Genomic DNA, 24,998 nt, shown 5'->3' with positions numbered 1-24,998 from the left:
GACCCACTCTGAGATACTCATCGTGGACAAAATTGCGCGCGAATTGCGCGCATGAGCGTGAGGTCCCTATAAGTAGACTGTACAAACGGAGTGGCCGGCAGTGACAACAGGGAGGAACCGTCGCTTAAGTCAGAGGTGTGCAGCACAAAACCTCACTGCTTGACATGGAGATGCCAGCTAAACTTCTCGTCCGCATCATGGTGACCTCCGTGCTCATCTCGTGCACTCCGACGGAGGCGTGGTACAAGCAGGTGGCGGGTCCGAGCTACTACTCCGTGGGCAGGGCGTCCGGCTTACTGTCCGGCATTCGGAGGTCACCGTACGTCAGGAGAGCAGAGCTGGAGCCGTCAGACAGCGGTGAGGCAGTGACCAACAGCGCGTTTCCTGAAGTGACTGCGCACAATTCCATCTTGAAGACCATGGTGAGTGCCTTAGTCGCATTACGAGTTTTACGGCGGTGCCATTACGCATTACGCATACACGCTGTTGTAGCTCCATGCATTTACAATTTAAAACCGGATTCATATTGTTTAGCGTGAACATCCACGGTAAATAAAATAAAATAATAAAAATGGCAAAATACCATATGGTAGTTATCTCAAAATAAAAGAAGGTAACAGTAAATGTGTAAAGGAACTTTTCACATTTTATTTTGCTCTATGCTGTAGGATTTGGCCGTATATTGAAGCATTATTTTTGTTATTATATTTGTGCTATACCTTATTTTCATATGAAAAAATAAAGCCAGAAATCGACTAGTAGCCACTTTACTGAGTAGAAAGATACAAATTCTGTATCACTGAAATAATGCACGACAAAGAATAATTATAAAACTTGTAATAACATTTCTAACAGTAGTCAGCGTTTTTAATATTATGTTTAGTTTACATCATAGTATTGCTATTGCGTATGTAACCACAGTAATATTATGGGTAAAAGTTATCCATGTATTTTAAATGTGTATACTCATTATGCAGCTAAATGGACATTGAACATTATTTAATTACAAATAGTGGAGCAAATGTCATGTCTTCAAGTGTGACTGTTTTATGTAAAATATTTCACTTGATGTGAGTGCAGCATCTGAAATGTAGTAGAAAACACTTGATCATTCAGTACTTAAATGGTCACTTGTCTGATTTAAACACACGTTTCTCTCCACGCAGCCTGTTTGCATCAAAGACATCACACCAATCCTGCAGAGCTGTGAACTCTTCCAGGATGTCAAGGGTTCGTTCAAGTGCAAAGCAGACATCTTCCTCACTCTGGACTCTTCAGACTGTGCAGGAGACTGAGCAGCAAACCTGAATATACTGCTTTAAAAAGACATGAAAATTAAAAACTGTACATTCTCATGGAAATTATGATCACGCATTCACCCATTTATTTATCAATTTCATGATAAACCTGTAACCTGTAAAATTATTATGTATTAATGTATATATTTGGAATGAGTTTTCATTAATCAATAAATCATGTTGTAGGCCCTTGCTGAAATTGCCAAAACAGATTGGTTGAATGATCATTTGCCATGTCAAAAGACAAAGGAAATATTCAACTAAAAATTGATGCAATGTTATATAAATGGAAAATAAACTTGGATGATATAATACATTAAATATCAAGACATGCGCATCAATAAATATTTTTATTTAAAATGAGAATTTGCAGCTTTAAAAAAAAGTATCAAACAGTAAAACTAATTTAGACACATCTGTGATTCAGTTTAAGTTTCTGAGCTGCGAGTTACATAAAAATGACAGTCACCAGGTGACGTTTACAGCAAGTGTACAGTTCCAAGGTTCTGCTTGATGATCTGATCTATGAACATGTGGAGGACCACCTGCACGTTGTTGGTGTCTGTTGCTGTGGTGAAATGGTGGTACACGGGCTTGTCAGGGCTGTGGTTACATGATGAAAACAAAGCAGTGATGTGATGGGCTGCAGCATCCACATCACCATCTGCTCCTGGGTTAGTACGAAAAAAGGAATTTTTATAGCAAATGTTTGTTCAGTATAGAGTCAAAGTCATGAAACATTGATAAAACAAGAGCAGCTAAAAGAGAATCAATTCATTAGTTTTTCTTTTCCATCCCTAAACACACACAAATAATGACGCGCTGACGTCAAGCGTTATCTCTGTTATTGTGAATAAAGCATGAAATATGCATGGACTTGATCTGTCCAGAGTGAATAATTTAAACATAAGGACTGTACAGTATATGTTAATACTGTGACAATACCTGGCCCAGAGGGAATTCTGCTTATTCAAGGGACATAGAGGACACACTAGCTATTTTACAGCAAAACAATAAAGGGAAATACTCCTCAAGGAATTCAAGACCCCAAACAAATACTTCCAAGTTTAGTGTGTTCTCTGTAGACCTACAAGAGTTATGGACCAACACTGTCAACATATGTATCTGTGTCCTTTACCTATGGTATCGTCTCGTACACAAAAATACAGTCCCCTAATAAAATAAAATAAAATACACAAAACATTTGTACCTGTAAAATTAGACAGGTAAAATCTCAGGTGTCTCCCAGAACGAAGAATCTTTTCCCGAAAAAGGTCAGTCTTGTTCATGAATAAAATCTGTAGAAGAAAAAAAAAGGCACCAGAACATGTGAGGGAGGGGGAAGACATGTAGTTCATGTCCAGTGGACTTTACCTAAAATATGCCTATTCTCAATATATTTGAGCTCAGTTTCTCACCTGATACAGATTCAAGAAAAAAATTTTAATCTTGTACAATCATATTTCCCAGAATTAGGGTTCAGGGAGTCTAACGGCAAATCTAACTGGAACTGGTTGCGAGTTACTCAAGTACAACAAATACTGAGCAAGGGGAGTCATTTATGCTCAGTGACACATTTGTCAGTATGAAGGAAAACAAAGGGTTTAACAGAGTTAACCATGTGAACTGAAACAAAGTGCTCCATCTCAGTTTACAGTCTGTATGCTTATGTGTCAGATCACAGCTTCAGTGACTTGATTTCAAGCAGACTGCATAAACACTTCAGGAGTCATAATTCTTCACTGACACTATATAGAGTGCCAGGTAGCTGATGTCATGCAATATTGAACACCCAGAAACAACAAAATCCACAGAAATATGTAAGCAGCATTTTTACTAGGCAATATGCATCGTTTCACCTGCAGGTGAGAGCATTGTACAGGATCCCCTGAGATTCTAGACAGTAGAAACTAAACAAACTTACCAGTGATGTGTTGTTGAAGCCAGGGTTGGTGCAGACAGATGTAAAAAGTTCAAGACTTTCCTGCAGCCGATTCTTCCGGCAAAACAAAAAGTAAGAAACCTCAACTCTGCTGAATAAGAACATAAATGCCACACATGCCAATTTGTATATGAAAGTCTGTTTCATACCACTGAGGTCTCCTCCATCAGTGTCATATCGTAACTGCTGAGGGCCACGACAAATAGCATGACCTGAATACGGTCAAAGCAACTGAGCCACTTCCTTCTCTCACTCCGCTGGCCCCCGACGTCATACAACCTGCCAACAAGCAAAACAAAACCTCACTTGCCAAATGATCACAGAAAACGTGCAAGACAACCACATAAGTCACTCTTCAAAAATCACTATTCTACACTAGAAAACTTAGGTGCACAAAACTTAGAGATTGATCACAAGTAAAAATGTTCTTGTGAGTTAATTCAATGCTACTTTTTTATTTAAACACACCAGATTAAAATTATTAACAAAACACCACTTCTATTGTTCTCTTTCCGTGACATTAAAAACATTCATTTTGTTAATGTACTTCAGTACTGGTGTAAAAGTAGGGCTGTTCAGGAAGTCACCTCCATGTATCAACTTTTATGGCAGAAACATCCATTGTACATTTTTTATTAAAACTAAAATAATATTTAATTAAGAAATCCAGGATATCAGTGTTTGCTTGCATCTTAATTCAATACAATGGGTGTTTTACCCGCTGCCTTCTATCAAGTTTCAATTTCAGTCTGCCATGGGAAAAAAAGTTGGTGTCTCTGCTTTTGAGAAATTGTGGGGCCATCTATTTCAAAACAATCTGGCACAGAGCGAGACTGCCGGTCTTGGTGACACAGGTAATGAGCCTCCATTTGAGACAGACGGTCTCCATGATGTCTCCAGGTGTATGATTGTGCCAGTCATGTCAGAGGCAATGAAGCGTTTATGCCCCAGGTCAACAGTCGGTCTTAACAAGCTGAGAGACAGTAAGTGTTAACTGTTGTATTTCACAGCAGCACTTTGATAACAAGTTGCCCCAGATTTAGCGAAAGAGCAGGATCATATCAGTGAAAATAAAGACCTGATGCTTTTCAGTTCTTGACGTCATAATGCAACTTTTTATAAAGAAAACAATTTAGCCACTGCAGAGAGCATCAAATCAATTTTCATAAAGAGATTGTACTAAATCGTTTACATGTATGCGTAGTCTGTTCATTTTCTAGATGCCCTAGACTTATATACATAGAACATACATCTATTGACATTTAATAGTGTATTGTAATTTAATGCTTTGTGACGAAAGATTACCATTCAGTAAACTGATTCACAAAGCCTGCTCATGTGGAAGTAGATATAGCAAATGCAATATTCATGAAGTGCTGTACAATATGAATTTGGATTCCAATGACCCATGTAGTGAATGGCGTCATTGCAACGACGGGGAGCATCACGAATGCTTGGTTTCTGTGAGCATGAGTTCAAAGGGGCAGGGGAGAAGGTGGCAGTGTTTCATTGCTATGCTTCCCCACCACATTTTATTCCTGGAAAAAACAGGCAGAGGGATGCCATTAATATTTCATGTCTAAAGTGCACCCAGGCAGCTCCCTCCCTCAGGTTTGAAGAGTTCAGATTTCGTCAGAGACCCTTTTTTATTTGGTGAATCTTCAGAGGCTCAGCAAACAGTGTACTGAGAGCATGTTCAAGTGTGTGCAACAGCTCAATGGACAGCAAATAGCATGGATAATAACTGTTACTGTCACAAATCGATCATAGGTTTTGTTTGTTTAACCCACACACTACAAATGGAGGATACTGACAATAAGTCATGTACTGATGGAGAGTGATCCCAGAATGACCAGCATTTAAGAGAAAACTCATATTAAAAAGTTGTGAAATGTGCTTGTAAGCACGGCCAACACAACAAAGTTGCACTATTGTGTGCCATTTTGACTTAGGGAAGCCTCTATTCAAATATGGCTTATATGTCCTATTAATTCCAGTCAATTGTCCAATAAAACACTGATTAATCATCATAAAACAAAGGCATGCTCAATGAGGACATGCATGATTGTGCATGTGCTGGTAGAATATAAGCAATAAGCAAAACCCTCAAAACATTGCAACCACCAACAATTCACCTTTATATACATCCCATTTTTTTAAGGACTTCTGTTATGCTCAATAGAATAAAAAGCTGAAATCAGGAATTTAACTAACAATAAATGTAAAATATGATGCTCAGTTTTCCAAGTAACTTTGTGAGTTCAGTGTAAAAAATATGAAGCATAACATTAAAAACTAGGTCTTACCGAAAGATTGTGTCATTCATTTGAAACTGTGTCTCGATGATTCCACAGGTCCGCACTCTCACTCTCAGAATGTCCGCCTCAGTGGGAATGTAGTTGGGAGTGATGATCCGACTCATGTTCTCAAAAAAACTGGGAGGTAAAACAAGAACAGATTAGATTTCATTTCAAAATGGCAGGTAATGTCTCAAGTTTTCCTTCAGTCTGTACAAATTATGACATGACATGAGGTTTTATGTTACCTAAAATTTGATCTTTTTCCTTGCGTTAAAACATTAGACACAGACATGTACACCCTGGGCTCAATCTCTCTTTTAATGAATTAAAGATGTGTTAGACTAATTTGGAATTAACCTTTTTTGATAAACTGAGCAAACCACATCAAAACCACTCACCTCCCTTTACACCAACAGCATTTGTCTTTAGAAATAATTCAGTAGTTAAAAGGTTAAATTTCGAGATGCTGTGGAAGGGTTCAGGGCAGTTGCGCAGTTTAGTTAGACAAAAACTGAACATTTTATTGACACAAACGCGCCATTATTGTTACTCGGCGCCTCTGCTCAGCATACATCACTGAATGTTAAAATGAAAAATGGCCACTGGTTAATTAACGCAGTCAACTTGTTCCCAATATAAATGAAGTCTTTATTTCAGTAAACCTGTAACCACAGGTTTAGTTAGTAGCCACACATTTAAAAGCTTGACATGATTTCAATTGATTTGAATTGCATCTTAAGCCAATGTTCACTCAATGGACATTTCTTAAAGGCAGCAATAACAGTCGAGTTCATGCCAAACCTAATGTCAGAGAGAGAAGTCATTTTACACATCAAGGTGCCTTAAGGTCCTGGGAAAGTCAAGCGTGTCACGACACAGTCAAATCCAATATTCCTGCAGGAACAAATCAATGTGGGGTCCAGCAAAGTGAGAACAGTAAAAAGAGCCCACTGAGTTTCATATCATCCTCCAGCTCCAACCTTATTGAGTTTCGATAATGAAGCTGTCACATCTTCATCTTTCTCTGTCTGGCCAGCCGAAGTTTGACTTGGCAAACATCCTTGCTGCCTCTGAGATAAGGACTCCTAATAAGATAGTTTAGTTCAAGTTCAACCAAAAATAAAAAGCTAAAATAAAAATGTCCCTTACTTTCAAAGTATGCAGTGGTGATCACAGTTTGTGCACCAGCAATGTGGTGGCTAAATGACAAACTAAAAACATGTGATCTATTCACAGAGATCATGAAATAAGCAGTGGATGGAGACAGACGTCTGCCTATTGTTTTCAAGAGGTGGTTTAACACCTGACAGAGGTAGAGCACAGTATAAAGAGAGTATAAATATCATATCTGCTGCCTGAATTCTGTTGGTGTAATCTACTATTAAGCCGTCAATCTCCTGCATTTTCCTCATACATAAATTCAGAAATGGAGTATTTAACTCATGTGTCATGTGAAATGATTATGAATTTGACTGTGATCATCTCATTTTAATAATCAATGCATCTTGAAAATCTACTGTAGCTGTGTCACTCAATGCAACATCTGTGATTGAAAAAAAAAAAAAACTATTATTCCACTCTTCAGTTAACAATGCACTCTTCAGCCAGTGATATAACACACATTTAGCTAATGATCTACACGGTAACATTGCATGGGTTCTGCTCTTTTAGCAACCGCATACAAATATAATTCCAGACAGAACTACATACACTACTTATTTCATGATCATTTTAAAACATATTTTAGATTCTCTAAAACCAGATTCTACAAAAGTGCCCTCACCCTGCACCATCACCAGGTGTTATGTTTGAGTTGTCATCTTTAATCATGTGTGTTTCACCTCCTCCACCCTAGAACTCCCATCTCCCTGATGTCTGTAAAAAGTGTGACTTAATTTGGTCCCAATTTTAGCCTCCCATTCCACAAATGTCACAGGAATAATTTCCCGAGGATGAGTCGTCAGTCATGGAGGTGCTGATGACTTGAGATCACTGTACTCACTAGAGTGCCGAGTCATTCAGCTCAAACTCGTAGCCTCTGGCTGCAGCTGCCTGCACACCCTGGTCGGCCCAAAGTGCGCAGAAAGCGTGCGCCATGAAAGGAAGCAGCTCCTGGTCATCCCCAAAACACTGGCCGCAGGACAGGATGGAACGAGCATGCACCTGCAACGTCATGAGGACACATTTCTGTTGATAAAAACCAACATCTAGTGTAATTAAAGGGGGTTTGTAGTGAAAAAACAGAACTTTGTTCTTCTTGTTTGCAAGGTTTATCCTCAGCATTCCCATCCCTCGGAGAACAAACTTCATAGAGGTCAGAAGGTTGTCTAGTACAGCTGGCTGTGAAATGAACAACCATAGTATAACAGGTTATTCCATGGATTTTGATGCTGAATATTGTATCCTGTTCCTTCTACATTCCTATGTTCAAATTAAGTTTAATCTCACCTACCTTGAAGGTGATGAGCTCCTGTTTGGAGAAGCCATGACTGTGAATGATCTTTATCTGTTTGATAAGAGTACTCTTTCCGCTCTCTGCAGCTCCTGGTGCACAAACCAGAGGACCGTCTTGTCACCTTTACCTCACAGCAGAAAATGTGACAGCCTTCTTCTCTTAACTCACCAAGCATCAGGATTCTCACCACATTCATTTCAGTCCTGGCATGTTCACAAAGGTCCTGCTCTATTTTTGAGCTCTGGAGTTTGGCCTTTTTATCCTCCTCTGTAATTTCCCGCTGAAGGCAAATTCTCATGCAGATCTACAAAGATATTCACAGTTGTCTCATGCAACCAGGACACTATTATGATGAATTACGTTACTAAATACACTTTATTGTCCCCACTGGAATATGTTCAGCACAACAGAGATAAAATAATGTTTCAAGGAGTAATATTTAAAAGTAATAACTTTGTAGAGCATAGGTCAGGAAATGCACAGGTGTACATAATAAAAGTATTAATGGTTGAGCTTGGCTTCCCCAGTTTTACCTACAAAGGTTAATTGTGTTCCCTTACAGTTATAAAGAGGTCCAGCCAAATGATGTTCCATAACGACAAATAATTATATACTCCTTTAGAAGAGTGGTTACTTCCATTTCCTTTTTCATCCTCTTAACCTATTCATAAATCATTAACTGGGCAAACCTTTGAATTGTCTGTCCACTGTGTTGAGGTGAAATAACACAAAACTCCATTGACTGAGGAGGTTAAATTAATTGAGGTTAATGAAAGTAGTACCTGCAGAGGGGCTGGTAGAAATTTAAGACAACAAAGCATCGTTGCTTCTTTTCTCTTCTTTGGTTTGCTCTGTACGCAGATGTGTCCGTTTGACTCACAGCACAAACCCACTCACAGGTGACGATGTCGCTGTTTGACGCACAACTGAAGGTCTAATTAGGGTTAATTGGGGACACGTGTGCACGCCTGCGCTGCTTCCAAGTCAGCTGGGACAAAAGAGATTTCCTTTCCTCTCTTATACATAAATAAATAAACGTACAAAGTTGTACTTCAGTTAATGTAGTGGCCCATTTTAGGAACAATCTGCAAGAAATACAGCTTAACTGTCTTGAAATGATTTATTATGAGTTACAAATCACGTATTTCTTTCCTGTCAGTTTTCCATGTTTGTAATTTGGTGCCATCTGCTGGACTGTTGATGTCTCCACACCTTTAAAATGGTTAAACATGACCATGTCATTATGAATAATCCCCAAACAGTTTTCATGCTGATATTAAATGGGTGGCACAATCACAGTAAGACACAATGTAACAAAGGCTTACTTTCACTGAGGTCAGTGAATGCCACGAGTGGATTAGGACAGTAAGACAACCTTAACTAAATAATTACTCCATAATGATTTATTTTCATAGTCATATTTATTAAATTACTAATTTCATCAACCCCAACGACACACATCGAGAAAGTGGGGTATCAATATATTTCTCTGTGGTTCATATGAACAAATGTCTATAAAAAAGTTAGATATAACCTTACATTTTTAACCTAAAGATGAATCTAACAACTGCAAAACTCTTTTCTCAGAACATTCTCTTTTAGTTGTAACAAATATAACCAAAATACAACCAAACAGGAACGTCGACGTGTGGAAACTATGGTGCAACCACTAGGAGAATGTTTTAGTTTTTGGGTCCCTCAGCGTTTAGGGAATGTTTAGGCCCTGAGGGAACGTTCTCTAAACATTAGTTTTTGGTTTGGTTGAACCTAACCTTAGGAGAACCAGGGGTTATCTGAACGTTGTGTCTCAAGGTCATGATTTAACCATCATATCCGTGTCCCTGTGTGCAAATTCTTAAACATGTTTTTATGTTAGATTACAATACAAAGCTGACTAAGCTTTCCTCTAGAATAAGCACGCTTACATAACTGGAGGATACCAGTCTGTTCCTAAAGTAATCAAATCCAAAGGCCTGGCAATTAACAAAGTCTGTGTGAGTCACATGTTGTGAAGGTAATCTTTTTTGATCAAAGGTCACCTCTGGTGTCCAAAATTAACAGTGACTGATGTGCAGTCTAATAAAAGAGAATTCATTCAACGTGATAAAAACGACAAACAGCCTTTCAGAATAAAACTGTTATTATTGTCCACAATAACATACTGCAGTCCCATCAGCCACTACAGTATTTGTCAATAACATACAGATTATAGCCTATACTGAATGCATTCCAACTTGACATACAGATATATTATTTAGCTTCTTTTTTTTATACACAATATGAATCTATACAGTCGTTAATGGAGAAGAGGTGAGTAAAATATACATCTACAAAAAATATATTATTTTAATCCCACAGACATGATAAATTGTTCGGGGCTCAGAAAAGACAGTACAAGGTCTATTTTTTTTTATAGTCAAGTCAATACTGAGCGTCTTTCGTCACACTATGAAAACTAAAGGTTAAAACCATTCAGAGGAGTGTTACTTTGAAAAGAAATGCACTCAAAATGTCAGGCGTGCGGGTTTTTACAGTGTGCATTTTCGTCGTTAAAAACCTGCCGTTACTACAAAACCAGAAGATTTCTGATGGGTCTGGAGTAGGATCAGGTATATACAGTACATGAGGTCCCAAAAGAGTATATCAAAACATTTCGATATCTTCTTGGTTGGATAAAAGTGGGGATTGTCCCCCCTAATGCTATAGTGGCTTTTACCATCCTCCACACAGCCTGAAGTCACTTCATTATACATACATACACTATATACAAAGATAAATCAGGTGGTGGGCAGACAGATTCAGTTCTGTCTTTGCTATAGTTCAGTGCCTGTCCAGCATTACAGATTCCAGCATGTTCTCCTTATATATGCCTAAATCCCATAAAATATAATATTTAGAAATTGAATACCTCTTTTTTCTTTTCTTTCAAATAAAAAAATAAAATAAAAGTACACAAATATCCAGTCACAGAATGGTGGTGACTTCCCTGCTCTGACAGAAAGTACACATTCGTCTGATTTCTTGCATTATTTCTCCACAGGTATTTGCATATGCAGAATATATTAATACACAGAGGACTCCCCTCCATGCACACACACTCACACACACACACAGACACTCTCACACATGATATACCTGATAATCCCACAGCTGACTATGCCAATCTGGCCACAAACAGGATGCCGTTTGTATGGAGGGTGTCAATGTCATTGTTATAAAAAAGGTTGATTTTGACTGTACATGAGATTTGTTTCAATTTTGAGCTTGTCAGCGTTGTAATGACACTTGGTTGATCAGTGCATTTTGGGGTTTTTCCTACAGCACAGCCTGGGATCGCTCTTTAGTCTTTTCTTCCTCTTTCCGCTTCATGGCCTGGATCACAGCGATTTCTTTGGCCTCCTTCTTCTGGTTTCTTGCTTCAAACAACAACCTGAAGCAAACGAGAGGAATATAGTGAGACATGCAGAAGTATTCATTAAATCACATGCTTACTTATTAATACTTAATTATGCTAGTGGTGTGGCTGACTGGGAGAGCATAGTCTTATCAGACCAGGCGTGTCCAAAGTCCGGCCCGCAGGCCAATCACAGCCCTCTGTCAGATTTTATACGGCCCGCAGCTCCAGTTTTATAATGTATTATTTAAGGCCAGGGGCGGACTGAGACAGAAAATCAGCCCTGGTCATGTGTCATCCCCCTTATCTCAGCTGAGCTGTCCTGAATTCGCAACCCAGCCGTGACAGACAGACGCATGCATTCACCACCCGTTATGTTATTATGATATTTGACTGACCAGATGCGAAAGAAAGGCAGAATTTTTTCATTTGTTCACTCCTGCGTGGCCTAGATTTGGTTACATTGCCATTTAAAAATTATAATTGTGACAAGGAAAATAAAATAATTATAAAACAGTGCATTTGTAAGTAACTTTTACTGTTTAAAAAAAAAGGTCTGAGGAGACCATTGCCACCCGGAATCAAATCTGGCCCTTCTTAAAAAAAAAAAAAGTTTGGACATTTATAAACAGACCTTGTTTAGTTGGTGGCAGACAGTTTACTTTTTTATCCCTTTGTTTTAAAAAAACATTTTCAGTATATTTTTATCTATAACAGCATTTTCTAAGGCCTCAACAAGCCAATAAATATCCATATTTTTATTATGGAAGAGCGTCGGCACGTTCTTTTCTTTTTTCAAGCCAACAAATCTGCGTCACACCACTGGACTAAAACACTAGGATTCCTCAAATGGAAGACATATTAAAACACACCAGGATGTCCTGATAACACATGAAAATCTGTGTTGCATGGTAAAAAATAGACCTCCACATGATAATTTAGCCTCAATTACTTCAAAACTAAATCAATTATGAAATGTTGACATCACACGCACTACAAACCATTCCCATGGTCTGCAGAAAAGAAAAATAACAAAGTTTTTCTGAGGGACCGGTCTGCAATTCTAGTAATGAGTCAACTGTACCCTATTTATTACATCTATTTACTCTTTTGCCCGGTAGATATGATACCTGTTTTTGATTATCCTCTGCACGATGGCATCAGTGGTGAGGCTGTTCCCACTGTCAACAGTGCGCAGGATTCCTTTCCTCCGGGGCTCCTAAATATGAGGAAAACATGTGATGGACTATCTTTGTAAATGATTTCAAAATGGTGTTTTCTAAAAAAATGTCCATATCATGTGGTAGTGTTTTTAGTCTTACAGCATAGGGGTCGGAGCCGTCTTTGTCTGGGTATATCTCTGTTTTCCCATGGCAAACAAGATCCACCTATGGACACATTATTATTGTACACATGTCTTTTTTCCTTTTGAAAACTACGTTGATGACAAGTTAAATGGCTTTTTACTATACCTTGAAGTGATCTAGCAAATCCTTTGTGACTGCAAAGGGTGCCCCGATCACCACCTCTGACACGTACTGTGACGGAAGCACACATAACATTCATTATTGATGCACATAAAACATTTACAGTATACCTATGTAGCACGCTGCGTTGACAAGAGAGTAAGCAAGAACGCACTCGACAGGCCAGAACGCTCAGCGTTCTTTCGTGGACATTCATGATGGGGTAGTTTTTCCCTTTGTATCGATTCACCTCCTGGAAAAATAGAAACGAAGCAGAGATGTACATAAAATGCAAACATTATGGACTGTGGAAGGCACTGAATGTCCCACACTGACGCAAATGTAAACACTCACCTGATCAAAATGCAACCCTACAATAATGTAAGGCTTTTGAGCGAGTTTATGAACAGCTTCCAGGAAGTCTACATGGCCGATGTCTGACAAGAGTCCGGTCAAGGGCAACAGCTGATTAAACATTCTGATATCGTGGCATCATAGATTTAATACACTTTAATACACAACAATTATATATCTGCTAAACTGCTTGTTAATGCAAACATCAATTCAACCAATGCATTGTGCATGAAGACATGGTCTATATGATATCCAGTACTGTATCGGTCTGATTCTGCCTAAAAGCACTACAGCGGATATATGGAAAAAATATCAAATATCACATGAATGCTTACAGGCTGTAAAGAGAGACATGATGCCGCACTGATATCATTTGACCACAATGTGAGTGAGGGATGCACATAATCTGCCATACTGCAGTGATCATGTGAGCTATGGGACTAAAAGAAATACACTGTGTAAAAAGACTGGAACAGACCGATATCAACAGTCCAACAGACATAAAACTAACAAAAAAGTCTGCAAAAACCAATGTCACTTTCACATCTGACCACTGAAAAGATACGGAAGAGGTCAAAGGCTCCTGCCACATAGATGATGGTGTCTCCAGGTTGAGGCTCCTGGCCTGAAGCAAACTCAATGATCTTCTGTGAAGTCTGAAGGAACTGGGACACCCCCGTCCACGGACTGTGGCCCTTCTGACCATGCGACCCCTGAAATCCAGAACCAGCCATGATTGATGATGAGTACAAACTGACAGTTAAGTAATAAAATGACCCTGAAACAAAGGCCGCCCTACACCCACAGTTCATATAGTGCATCGGTCACAAACCAATCGTCAACCTGTTGTGGACAGTACAGGACAGTGCAATCATGTGATCAAATGAAGGAAAAATTTGCTTTTGAGTGTATTACTAATTTGCATTATGATTAAATTTAGCCTGAAAAAGTCATACATAATTTTAAATAATGCCTCATCCACTCTGTAAATCAACAGAAAGTGAACAACACATGAAAGTAAGTCAAATTTTTGGCATCATCAAAGTGTCTGCTTTTCATTAGAAATCATTAAAACTGAATACATTTGGTTTGCAGACAAAGACGTTATTATTTCCAGGTTTGGTAAACACCGATCAACATTATTCAACAAGTTCTGATATTTTACGGACCAAACAAGTGCTCGATTAATGGAGATTAATGGATTATGAACATAATCGTTAGTTGCAGCCCTAGTTTACATCATTTTGAACTGTTAAAGGGGGGACTTTGGGATGAGGCTGTCACTGCTGAATGCTGAGTAGTCCAGACCAGAATACTCGTGCTGTGTCATCGCCACCCAGTGGTGTAAAGAGTTACGTCACCATAAAGCTCTCTTACAAATTTCCCCCAGTGCCTTTATTCAGCTCTCGCCAAATTCACAGCATTACTCTGACAGTCTTAAATGCTCAAATGTGAACTCCAGTCTATTCACAATCCCAGCTTCTTAACTCCTCTTATGTAATTGTGCACAAACAGACGGGGCATTCACGATTTCACTGGCAGTGGAAGGATCTGCTACTTGACAGTTAAGTGGTTCCACGGTTAACACTGTTTGTTTAGCAATTGTTGACGTCTGGCCCACATAGCAGCTTAAAAGAATTTAATTAATGAGAAGAGGATTAAGTTAGAGGAAGATGAAGAGCCAATATATAGTTTTAGAGATGAATCGGGTGACATTTTGTGGATTTGAGGTTTGGTATCTACCTTTCCAAAGTTGTCTGTGTGCTGCTGATAGTCGGAGCTATCCTAAAGGGGGGAAAAAAAGGATTGAATTAGTCTGTGTAGGGTGAATAGAAATCACTGGCACACGGTAACATTGCACTCACAATATTGCTGTGGTGTGCTTTGGTCATCAGCAGCATCCTGCCAACCAGATCTGTGGTTGAAACTCCCTGGGTTCTCTTACACTCCCTGTTGTTTCAACATAATGAACAGGGCATCATCTTATGAATCAAAACACACACACACACATATTTAAAAAGAAAAAAGAAAAAGAAGGCTCACCTGTATCGCCCTGACTTCTTCACCTCTTCATATGTGTCCTTACCATCCACCGTTAGTGTTATGTCGTCTGAAACACAAAACACATTAAAAAACCTTTTCATTTTCTTTAATTTAACCTTTATTTATACAGGTTGTCCCATAGAGACACGGCATCTCATTTCCAAGTTAATCTTCAACATTTAGCAAGGAAATGTCTAAAATCTCAATATTCAACAGAGGAGTCTGGTGTATTTAGTGACAACACTGCTGAAAGCACTGCAACGCAGTGATGACTCCGTCCACGTTGAACCTCAATTGTGACTGCACATAACATGTAGGAGGATAAATATGTAGGCGTAGGATAGATTATATCCTTAGTCCAAAAAGTTTCGACTGCACTTCTTTCAGTGTTATGTCCAGGTTGGAGTGACCCTGGAGTGGCCCTCCCTCACCCTTACTCCACCCCGGATGTTCTGGTGGCCACCAAGCAGCCGGGCACCCCACCCGAGACCCTTCTTGCTGATAGGGGGTTGCACCGTTACTCCAACCTGGATATAACACTAGAGTTCACAGCAACATCACGTGACACTTCTGAGGAAGATTGCAGGAAGTGCACTCTTACACTAGCCAAAGAAAAGAATGCAGTCTTGATTACATCCTGTGTCTACATGAAGGCATCAGTCAGTGACATGCTCTACCTCCGTGCACACAGAAGTCACAGTTGTACTTGTCCAGAGTCTGGAGAGTGGTGACATAAGGCGCTCCTTCCACAACCTCATCCACCCATTTTATGGCCCGCACCATCTTGTATCTCTCCGCCTGTGTGAAGACTGGTGGACCCTTGTGCTTTGCAATCTCACCTTCAAAACAAACAACACATTTTCACTGTTGACACAAAGACAATACAGCCAGATGTTAATAGAAAACAGCAACATTTATATGGCTTCTTTATATACTGTACGTGTATATATAACACCTAAATGCAGCACTATCTTTATTGCAGAGACATTTTTATTATCACATCAGCAGAGGGGAAGATTGCTGATGTCTGTTCTGACCCTGACTTGGAAGTCGTCCTGGTTATCGCGGTGTCAGAATGCCCCAGTGTGCCACGGAAGGGTGAGACATGATTGCTGAGTTGCCGCATGTCTGTCATAACAACCTCTCCTAAGTGTGCAGGACTCAGCTGGTGCCTGACAAGTAATGATGGGACTGTGGAAAACACCCAGAGGCTACAGGCACCATGTCTACGCAGATTCGTCAGGTACAGTACATGCAATGCTGAGCAATAGGTACAAAATATCATGAAAATGGGCAGAGGAGCGGGTGCAGACGAAATATTAGTGCTACAATATCAGAGGTACTGGGTCTGAGCCTTACTTACTGTCTGTGTGCACGCCGACAATGAGGTAATCTCCCATGGCCTTAGCCTGCCGCAGCTGATTGGAGTGGCCATAATGCACCATGTCATAGCTGGTTGAGAAAGAAAATAGAAGAACAATTAATTTACCTGGAAGTCACATTAATGTAGTGAGGTACAAGAGCAAATCAAAAAAAGATCATGGGAAATTCTTGAACTATATTAAAGCAAATGGGGCACACGGTGGAGTAGTGGCTAGCACTGTAGCACTTGCCTTTGTGTATGGAGTATGCATGTCCTCCCCTCTGTGTGTGGGTTTCCTCCCATGGTCCATAAACTCGGACACTAATTTAACCGTAGGTGTGAATGTGAGAGTGAATGGTTGTTCATCTCTGTGTGTGTTTGCCCTGTGTGCACCCGGCCTTTCACACTATGTCAGCTCGGAGTGGCTCAGGCAGCCCCGCGACCCTCATGTGGAGGATAAAGCGGTAGACTGGAATATAAGCAATATTAACGCAACAACTTCAGAGGCTTCGCTCCCACCATCAAGTTACATCAACAGTTAACGGGACAAAGGAACTGTATTATTCTGTATCTTTCTCACTGTTCTCACAACAGACGTGCTTATTGGGCCAGAACAAAACACCAACTCTGAGGTTAAGTACCTGTGTTTTTGCAAAAGTCATGCTACAGTGGGGTTTTCATAACATACCAATTATGTGTCTTTAAAAGACATTTTAAAACAGTAAGAGGAAGTACAGAAGAAATGTGCAAAGGCGTGAAAAGGTTTGGCCTAAATACACGCACGCTCACGTTATTCCTCAAAGATAAAAATGGCAGCCACTCCTCAGTTAGTGTCAGTTAGTGAATTATCATTTAAATCCACGCACATTAAAGTGGTCATAATACCAGGTCAATGTGACACTGAGTGTTTTTTTCCCCTCTCACTTCTCTCCGCCCAGACAGTGATATCATCTGTAGATAATTACTTTAGCAAAGATTGCAGATTGCGATGACAAACATAGTAATCTAGCATAGTAATGGAGAAAAAGATGAGCAGAGTCTGCCGTCACTATCACTGTCACAGGCAGCTGGCGTCAGCTTCTTCAACGTAAACATGGTACTGACGTACGTGCGCCGACTGATGAAGTGAAATCACTGAAAATGTTTTATAGCAGCTGATACCACAGATTTATTCAATGACACCCACTGAGCCGAAATGCTGAGTCAGCAATTGGGCGAGAGAGACTGCAATAGTGACGGCATCATGGCTGCTAACGTGAAACACAAATAAATCCCCAAAAAGGGGATCTGTGTCAATGTAAGTGCATATAATATTGCACATCAGCACTCGAGCGCTCACTCAGCTGTCGCGGGGGAGCTGGAGCCAATCCCAGGGCGAACATACAAAGATTCACTCTCACATTCAAGAACATGCAAACACCACATATAAAAGGGGGCCTCTTGCTGTGAGGCAACAACGCTAGCCACTGCTCCACCATATGACCCTCCACATCAGCACTCCTTAGAGAAAAATACAGCATAAGCTATTCATAGCATCCTCAGAAATCAATAAACAAAGAGTGCTGCCAGCTCTACAGTACATACAGAGCCAATGTGTGTTTTCGTGTGATTCAGATACTACAAATCCACTACTTCTGTCAAAATCCACACAGGTTGATCACAAAAAAAAGTCGCCTTTTGTAAGTGGAGGAAGCCAAAGGTTGAACTGCATCTCGTGTCGTCAGCTCGCTGAAATGGGATCCATGTGTGCCGGCTCTGAGGGCGGAAGAATGTCGCAAAGAAGGAGAACTTGGAGGTGAATGAAAAGAGACCCAGACAGCGTTACGTAACACCAGGACAGGCCGCCTTTCGGGGGTTATTCTAACCTAGATGCCCAGCACTGTATTCCTGTCACTGTATTCCTGTTTTTTTTAGCAGGGAGGGTTCTTGGCAGCACGGCAGTGGAACGATGAAATATTAATTAGTGCAGTGTGTTAGTGGATAACCAGACAGCACCTGTGCGTCTCGAGAACAAAACCAGACAGACGTCTGTTTAGACGGTGATGAAAGACGGTATGATGTGACGTGTGCCTCGCGAACAATGTGCAAAGTTGTACCGGAGATATTTTGGCCTGATTCACACTGTTGGAGAGACTTTAATCCAATTTAAGAAAGCGGCTGAAGCTGCTTCCTTGACATATGATAGAAGGTATCGGTATTGGCCTGATACTGGTTTAAATCAATCCAAACAATGCTTCACAATGTACAGACAGTAAAAAAAAAAGTTTGATAACAACAGTGGGGTCATATTATGGGGTGTTTATTTCTTCTCTTAGGGAGAAGAATATTTGTCACACAGTTTGGAGAATGATGAGCTTTCTTCAATTGCTTCAAATAACCAGCACAGATATTTTGTTAACAGCTTTATAAAAGTTTAAAAGCTCTCAAACGACTGATATCAGTATCGTACTAGATACTAGAGGTTGTGATATGGGTATCAGTATCAGAAAAGACAAAGTGATATCGTGCCATCTTCACTTCTCAGCATAGATATGCACAGATAAACCTCAGGTGCTGCCCTTTTGCCCTCTGACCAGGTTCATTTTCATATTCTGTAGACCTTTATTAAAGGATCTAATTGTCTTAATAATTGCAATTCATTACAAATAGTACAACTTGTTTTTCTTCATTTTAAATGGTTAATACTCTATTTTAACATGCAGTAAATTGTAAATAACTGCCAGATATTGAAATGTATTCTGGAAAAATGGGCAAAAGCACTTTTATGGATAAAATAAGCATAGAAAAAGTACAGACAAACATTTTGAGGCTTAGGTGTTAAAGGGTTTAAAAGCTGCATTAATGTAGTGTATGGCTATAATAATATATACAGTAAATCATTAAAATATTTCAGTGAACAGTTATGATGGGCTGCCCTTTTCCCATTTAAACCCCTGTCCCTGAAATGTCTGTGCAAGCCCGTGCCTCTCAGGATCAACAGTCTCAAAGGAGCCTGGAGTGAATGAATACATCATTGATTCATTGGGGCTTTAAATAGCTTGTTTGCAGTTGTGTGTGTACACACAGACGCACACAGACACACACACAGCGGATGTGGACTTTAACCACCACTATGATGATGCTTCTGTGACAACTGATCTTTCGCCCCTTTAGTCACTCCTTTTCATGTCAACAAAATAAGAACAGCGGGCTCCTTTGGGTCAGAGAAAAGAGGAGAGGGTCACTCCACTTGGAATTTTCCTCTGACACTGCTGACAACGCTGCGTGTATAAGTAAGAGTGCGGCGACGTCTGTCAGGTCTTCAGGAAAACAATGGACTCAGTGACGGGCATACATCAGGCCATGTCAGGTGTGGGCTGCAGGGGTTAGAGAAGGTTAATGACATGAGCGATGTTGACACTGGCTCTCTTTGCATGCTCACCCCACCGGTTAATATTCTGGAATCCCAAATATTCTGCAACATGCCACCAAACCATGGATGGGCAGCCACACCTACATCGCAGCAAAAGCCGACATAATCCTGTCCTTCATACATGAAAATTCAAAACATTCATTTTGTCGCAGCACCGTGAAGCCACGCTCGTTCCACTCTCCTCTACAAGAGTCAGACTGGTTTCACCTTCTAGGGTTATTTAATTAATAATTACCTCAGTCAAACTATAAATTACAGTACAGTAACAACATGGTGAGGAGATTAGAGCTGCAAACAAACGATTCTTTTCATAATCGATCGATCTGTCGATTGTTTTCTCGATTAATCGAGTACTTTGGATGATGAAAAATGTCAAATTGGTGTTCATCAAACCTAGAAATGATGATTCTCTGATGTCTTGTTTTGTCCACGAACCAAAATGATTCAGTTTTAATGATTTATTCGTTTAAATGGAGCAAAGAAACCTGAAAAAAATATTCCCATTTAAGAAGCTGAAAACTGGTTTTGATTATTGAAAAAAAAAAAACACTCGGAAATTAAAATCATTGCAGCCCTAAAGGAGATTATATTACAGTAATAAAATGTTATTTCCACAGTAATATCCTGGTAATAGTTCCCTCATTAAAATAGATAATTACCATATGACATTTAAAATGTGTCCTTCCTTATATCGCACACGGACTATCTATGGTTATTGCCAATCTAATCGGTTGCGATCCATGTAGAAAAATACTATGACGCATAATCTAATTCACTATTACAAAATGACTACCATAGTGTTACTCGAGTGTAAAGTGTTACAGTTAGTTCTATAAAAAGTCAGAAAACAATGGAAACTTGCTGTTTGATTTGAAAAACAATACATCCTCACATTTTATGCTTGGCATTTTAACAACAAACGGTTATACTTGTATATATATACAGTATATATATATATATATATATATATATATATATATATACACATAAATATATATATATATATATAATTATATATATATACATATATATAAAGGTTGAGCAATGGGTACTTTCTGTGTGCCAAGACATTGTGAGGATTAACTGGAACATGATGAAGTCACCCAATAAAAAGTCACAGTTTAAAGAGTGTGAAAATAGTGCTGAGACTGTGTAACTGAAACTGTGGAGTGAACATTGAGCAAAGACTGGAAACAGTTTCTCTCTAGAGTTCTGGTCAGGATTTTTTAGACTTTAGACTAAAAATATGCCTCGATGACGCACCAGATCAATAGTTAGTATAACTCCTCCTCAAACCTGTAACGATATCAAAACGTTATCAGCTTTAACTTGTGATTCACCGCACCTGCAGTGACCCAAGCACTACCGCTATATCGGATATTGTCCAAAAAGTCCAATATCGTGCTTCTCTGATTGTTTTACACACAGTTTAACCCTCACGCGGCACGGATCTACAGGAGTGTGTGTTTATATCTTCAAATGCCTTTAAAAAAAACGCATTTTTTCCATGTTCTTATATGTTGTTAAGTCAAGGTTTAATCGCAAAAATGATTGCATCTGATTGCCAATAGGTTGAATAAAGCCGCCCAAAAGCTCTGTGTTCTACGGGTTAATGACTTTGGTCCTCACAATTGCTCTGTTTTAACAGGGAAGATGTTTCTGATATGCTTCACTTCCGTGCGAGATCCGCTCCATAATGGACAATGTTAAAAAAGAGTCAAGGTGAAGCGACTGAAATATCAGAATGCAGAACGTGTATCTGAGACGACGCTGTAGAACCTTTCAACAGTGTCTCTCCAATACTAAGTCTAAAAATAAAAACTCCACCCAAACTGGTCCTTTAAACCTGTTCTGTGCGTTCACAATCGGTCACATGAAAAGCGGCCATCATCATCATCATCACGGCTGAAAGAAACAAAGCCACACAGTGACAGGGAGAGTTGTGTCCATTTTACATTCATTCTTTGTTATTAGGAAAAATGTGTTTGTGTTCATGCATGAAGTGTGTATTTTTATTTCATCTTTCGTTATTTCCAGCTCAGCTCCTACAGTGAGGCTAAAATACACTGTGTACAAATAAGTGTTACACTCATACCGTTAAGTGCAAAAAATGTCCCATTGAAACCCACTTTTAAAGTGCGATTTTTCTTTTTTTTATCTCACTTTCATTAAAGCATAAATCGTGTACTATATTATATCTATCAATCTGGACTTTTGCCTTGGAATTGACCATTTTTACAACTCTCCACCAGATGGGATCATTTTGGCAGTATTTAGAAAAAAACATGCTATTTCCACTAGATGGCACTGCTAATCATTGACATATCGCAGGCTGTAATAATTCAACAATTTTTTTTTTACTTCACATGTAGTATATTGAAAATAATTTATATTTTCCATCTAAAAACATGGCGGGGTGTTTAAAGGGTTAAAATCTTAAATTAGTATTTGATATCAATAATTAGGTCAGATGTATGTGAAAAAACATCAGCTCAATGAAAGTAGAATATCATGATGTATAATAATTTGTATAGCTTGCTTTTAAAAAGCACATTTTTTGTGCTAAGTGGTACGAGTGTAACTAATATTAGACCTTGGTTAAGGACAATGTGTTTCCAAATGGGGAAATGAAGGGTTATTAAAATAGGGTGAAACTTTCATAGAACATAGAATCATGGCTTATGAAAATCTCTAATAAGCCCAGAAGAAGTAGATGAAAATGTTGACAAAAATCAGATATAGTGTAAGCATAAGTCAATAAGTCTGCTTTTTTAAAGACGTTTACCTTAAGCCGCACTCACATAGCTTGTTTGACCCTTGGTCTACTTCCATTTGATGTGGAAAGAAGTACTAATTTTCCACGTTTGGCCTGGCCCTTCCCACAGGTGTGTTTCACATTAATCTACAACCTGTGCTGCATGAACCGCCGCACCCAGCACTGAGTGAGCGAGTGAGTGAGCACCTTCCTCACTCCCCACTTGGTTTTTATCTCATTACCTCACGATGAAAGAGGACACCTTGTTTAGAAAAGGGGGGTCATAATATCCTAATAGTCTTTCCTAAGTATGACAACAGTGTCACTTGTGCTTTAGAGGAAAAATGGATTTCAGGAGTTACATAAAAGATCCAGCAAAGCTGTTGTGGATTATTATAGAGCTGATATTTCTTTGAGTCTTTATTGCTAAATGAGAGCGAAAGCAACAGATGGATGCATGCTGTTTTCTGCACAGACTCTTAATATACTTCTTTGTAAAAAGGTGAGAGAAATTCATATTTAGTGATTTATAGGTTATATATAAAGAATGGGATGATGATTAAATTCACAATGCCTATAAATATGTTGTTGGGATGCAGAATTGTATCCGTCAGGTCACATACAACTGAATAGTGGTGAGTCAAAATATCCACGTATCTCCATCCACGTTCAATACATAGACTTTATGGATTTTGTTCTCTATGTTGTGAACAAATAGAGAAATCCTGCAGTTTTAACTTGTTTTCTTCAGTTAGACAGATATTGTGATGTATCGCTACAGGACTGTCGTGGAGTATATCGATTATCACAGAATCGCTGTATCGTGATATTATTGGTATTGTGGACCATGTATCGTGAGGTACCCAGTGATTCCCATCCCTACGACTGAACAGTGCATTGAAAGTTTTCTGTTGGGTTCACTGCGCCTGTGACAGCTCACACTCTGCAGCAGGCCTGTCACCTGTGAAGGAGCCACACACTCTGTCCAGATGTGCTCGATGCAGATACCGCCACATCGTCATCACACAGTCATCAGTCGTTACTCACCAGCCGTCGCACCACACCCGGATTCTTCGCCTCCTTTTCTCGGGGCTGCACGCTGCAGCGCCGGGGGTCGTGCCTGCGTCTTTGCCGGCTGCTGTGTTCACTTGGTGGCTGTGGTGACCGTTCTTGATCATCGTGAAGCCGGTGAGCAGTCTCTACGACCGAGACCTTTGGATGCGGGACGACTCCCACAGAGCAGGACGATGAACGGTCGGATGTGAGTGTCTCTGTATCAGGACAAGACAGCCGGTTCCTCTGGCAGCAGCAGCAGCAGCAGCAGTAGCGGCGGTAGCGGCTCTCCAAGTGCGATGCGCAAAGAGCCTCCTCTCTGCCGGCGACGCAATTACGCACGACGCACGGCGCGTCAAGTCAACTAATACACGCAAACACAACACGAGGAAGCAGCGACGTGTTTAAAACACCCAACGCCACACGCCGCCGTAGTCTTTGACTTTTAATCTGAAAATCCCGACCGCCGAGCTCCGTGTTTATGGTGACGAACTTGACGGAAGTTGAATCGTACGATGAGGCGCTGCTGAACGACGCGGACATGCCGTTACATAACAGCAGCTTCTCCACTGAACGTCATGTGACAGTGATGTGACCTGCACATTGACCTCCATTTCCAGCAAAATAACACCGCAAATAAGATATTTTTAAGATAATATATTATCACGACATGCCTAGTATTTATTTTTGATTTGATTTTATATTAAAAATCAACACCTTGGACTTTACTCTGCCCTTGTAGTAAATATTAGTCACATGGCATTTGTCTAAGCAAAGTTACAAAGTGCTTACAAGATGAACATTCATGGGCAACAATATTAATTATAGTTTAGTATTAAAAATATAATTTCGGCTATAGAGCTACCAATGAACCATGACAGAAAGAAACATAAACAAATATATATATGATTATTACTAATGCTGTTAATTTAAGTTGATTTAACACATAAACACAGACAAGCAAACGTGATATCACGAGAATGTGTGTGACATCTTGCCATTTGAAACATAAGAAAACATGGGCCACAGCTAACTCTTAAACTGATGATTATTCTTTGTTTTTGTTTTTGGTTTGAGTCTTTACAGTGTGAGGTGAAACTTTCTTGCCATTCAGTGAAAGCAACACACTACAGGGGAATCCTGTTATTGTGAATGTAGCATCA

The 24,998-nt window shown here is 39.6% G+C and overlaps 3 protein-coding genes across 3 annotated transcripts; 1 reads left to right on the top strand and 2 right to left on the bottom strand.

Annotated features, from left to right (window-relative positions):
• Positions 1-100: 100 nt before the first annotated feature.
• Positions 101-1,510, top strand: LOC122784869 (neuropeptide B-like). The gene is made up of 2 exons (XM_044050269.1): positions 101-422; positions 1,167-1,510. The coding sequence occupies exons 1-2, from the start codon at positions 165-167 to the stop codon at positions 1,293-1,295; spliced, it is 387 nt and encodes a 128-aa protein (XP_043906204.1). The 5' UTR covers positions 101-164; the 3' UTR covers positions 1,296-1,510.
• Positions 1,511-1,636: 126 nt separating this feature from the next.
• Positions 1,637-8,964, bottom strand: LOC122784868 (guanine nucleotide-binding protein G(o) subunit alpha-like). The gene is made up of 10 exons (XM_044050268.1): positions 8,778-8,964; positions 8,164-8,299; positions 7,993-8,084; positions 7,788-7,880; positions 7,543-7,703; positions 5,547-5,675; positions 3,390-3,519; positions 3,223-3,294; positions 2,509-2,596; positions 1,637-1,968 (listed from the first exon to the last, which is right to left on the bottom strand). Exons 1-10 carry the CDS (start codon positions 8,814-8,816, stop codon positions 1,778-1,780), a joined length of 1,131 nt encoding a protein of 376 aa, XP_043906203.1. The 5' UTR covers positions 8,817-8,964; the 3' UTR covers positions 1,637-1,777.
• Positions 8,965-10,117: 1,153 nt separating this feature from the next.
• On the bottom strand, positions 10,118-24,272 carry LOC122785859 (ethanolamine-phosphate cytidylyltransferase-like). Its single transcript, XM_044051849.1, has 13 exons — positions 23,830-24,272; positions 16,616-16,704; positions 15,930-16,091; positions 15,253-15,319; positions 15,075-15,159; positions 14,953-14,994; positions 13,775-13,922; positions 13,210-13,292; positions 13,031-13,108; positions 12,862-12,927; positions 12,712-12,777; positions 12,520-12,608; positions 10,118-11,425 (listed from the first exon to the last, which is right to left on the bottom strand). The coding sequence occupies exons 1-13, from the start codon at positions 23,958-23,960 to the stop codon at positions 11,311-11,313; spliced, it is 1,221 nt and encodes a 406-aa protein (XP_043907784.1). The 5' UTR covers positions 23,961-24,272; the 3' UTR covers positions 10,118-11,310.
• Between the last annotated feature and the right edge of the window lie 726 nt (positions 24,273-24,998).

This window comes from Solea senegalensis, linkage group LG19 (genome assembly GCF_019176455.1).
Source record: "Solea senegalensis isolate Sse05_10M linkage group LG19, IFAPA_SoseM_1, whole genome shotgun sequence".
Classification (NCBI taxonomy): Eukaryota; Metazoa; Chordata; class Actinopteri; order Pleuronectiformes; family Soleidae; genus Solea; species Solea senegalensis.
Note: the sequence above shows the minus strand (reverse complement) of the source record. Positions and strands in the feature narration are given on the sequence as shown.

Bases quoted from the DNA above. Each gene is read 5' to 3' on its own strand.
- LOC122784869 (XM_044050269.1), top strand. From the start codon at position 165: ATGGAGATGCCAGCTAAACTTCTCGTCCGCATCATGGTGACCTCCGTG. The intron at 423-1,166 runs GTGAGTGCCTTA...CTCTCCACGCAG, and splicing joins ATTCCATCTTGAAGACCATG to CCTGTTTGCATCAAAGACAT.
- LOC122784868 (XM_044050268.1), bottom strand. From the start codon at position 8,816: ATGCTTTGTTGTCTTAAATTTCTACCAGCCCCTCTGCAG. The intron at 3,520-5,546 runs GTAAGACCTAGT...GCTTGTTGGCAG, and splicing joins ATGAATGACACAATCTTTCG to GTTGTATGACGTCGGGGGCC. The intron at 2,597-3,222 runs GTAAGTTTGTTT...TTTCTTCTACAG, and splicing joins GCTTCAACAACACATCACTG to ATTTTATTCATGAACAAGAC.
- LOC122785859 (XM_044051849.1), bottom strand. From the start codon at position 23,960: ATGATCAAGAACGGTCACCACAGCCACCAAGTGAACACAGCAGCCGGC. The intron at 12,928-13,030 runs GTGCGTTCTTGC...CTTCCGTCACAG, and splicing joins TGAGCGTTCTGGCCTGTCGA to TACGTGTCAGAGGTGGTGAT. The intron at 12,609-12,711 runs GTAAGACTAAAA...CCTCATATTTAG, and splicing joins ACGGCTCCGACCCCTATGCT to GAGCCCCGGAGGAAAGGAAT.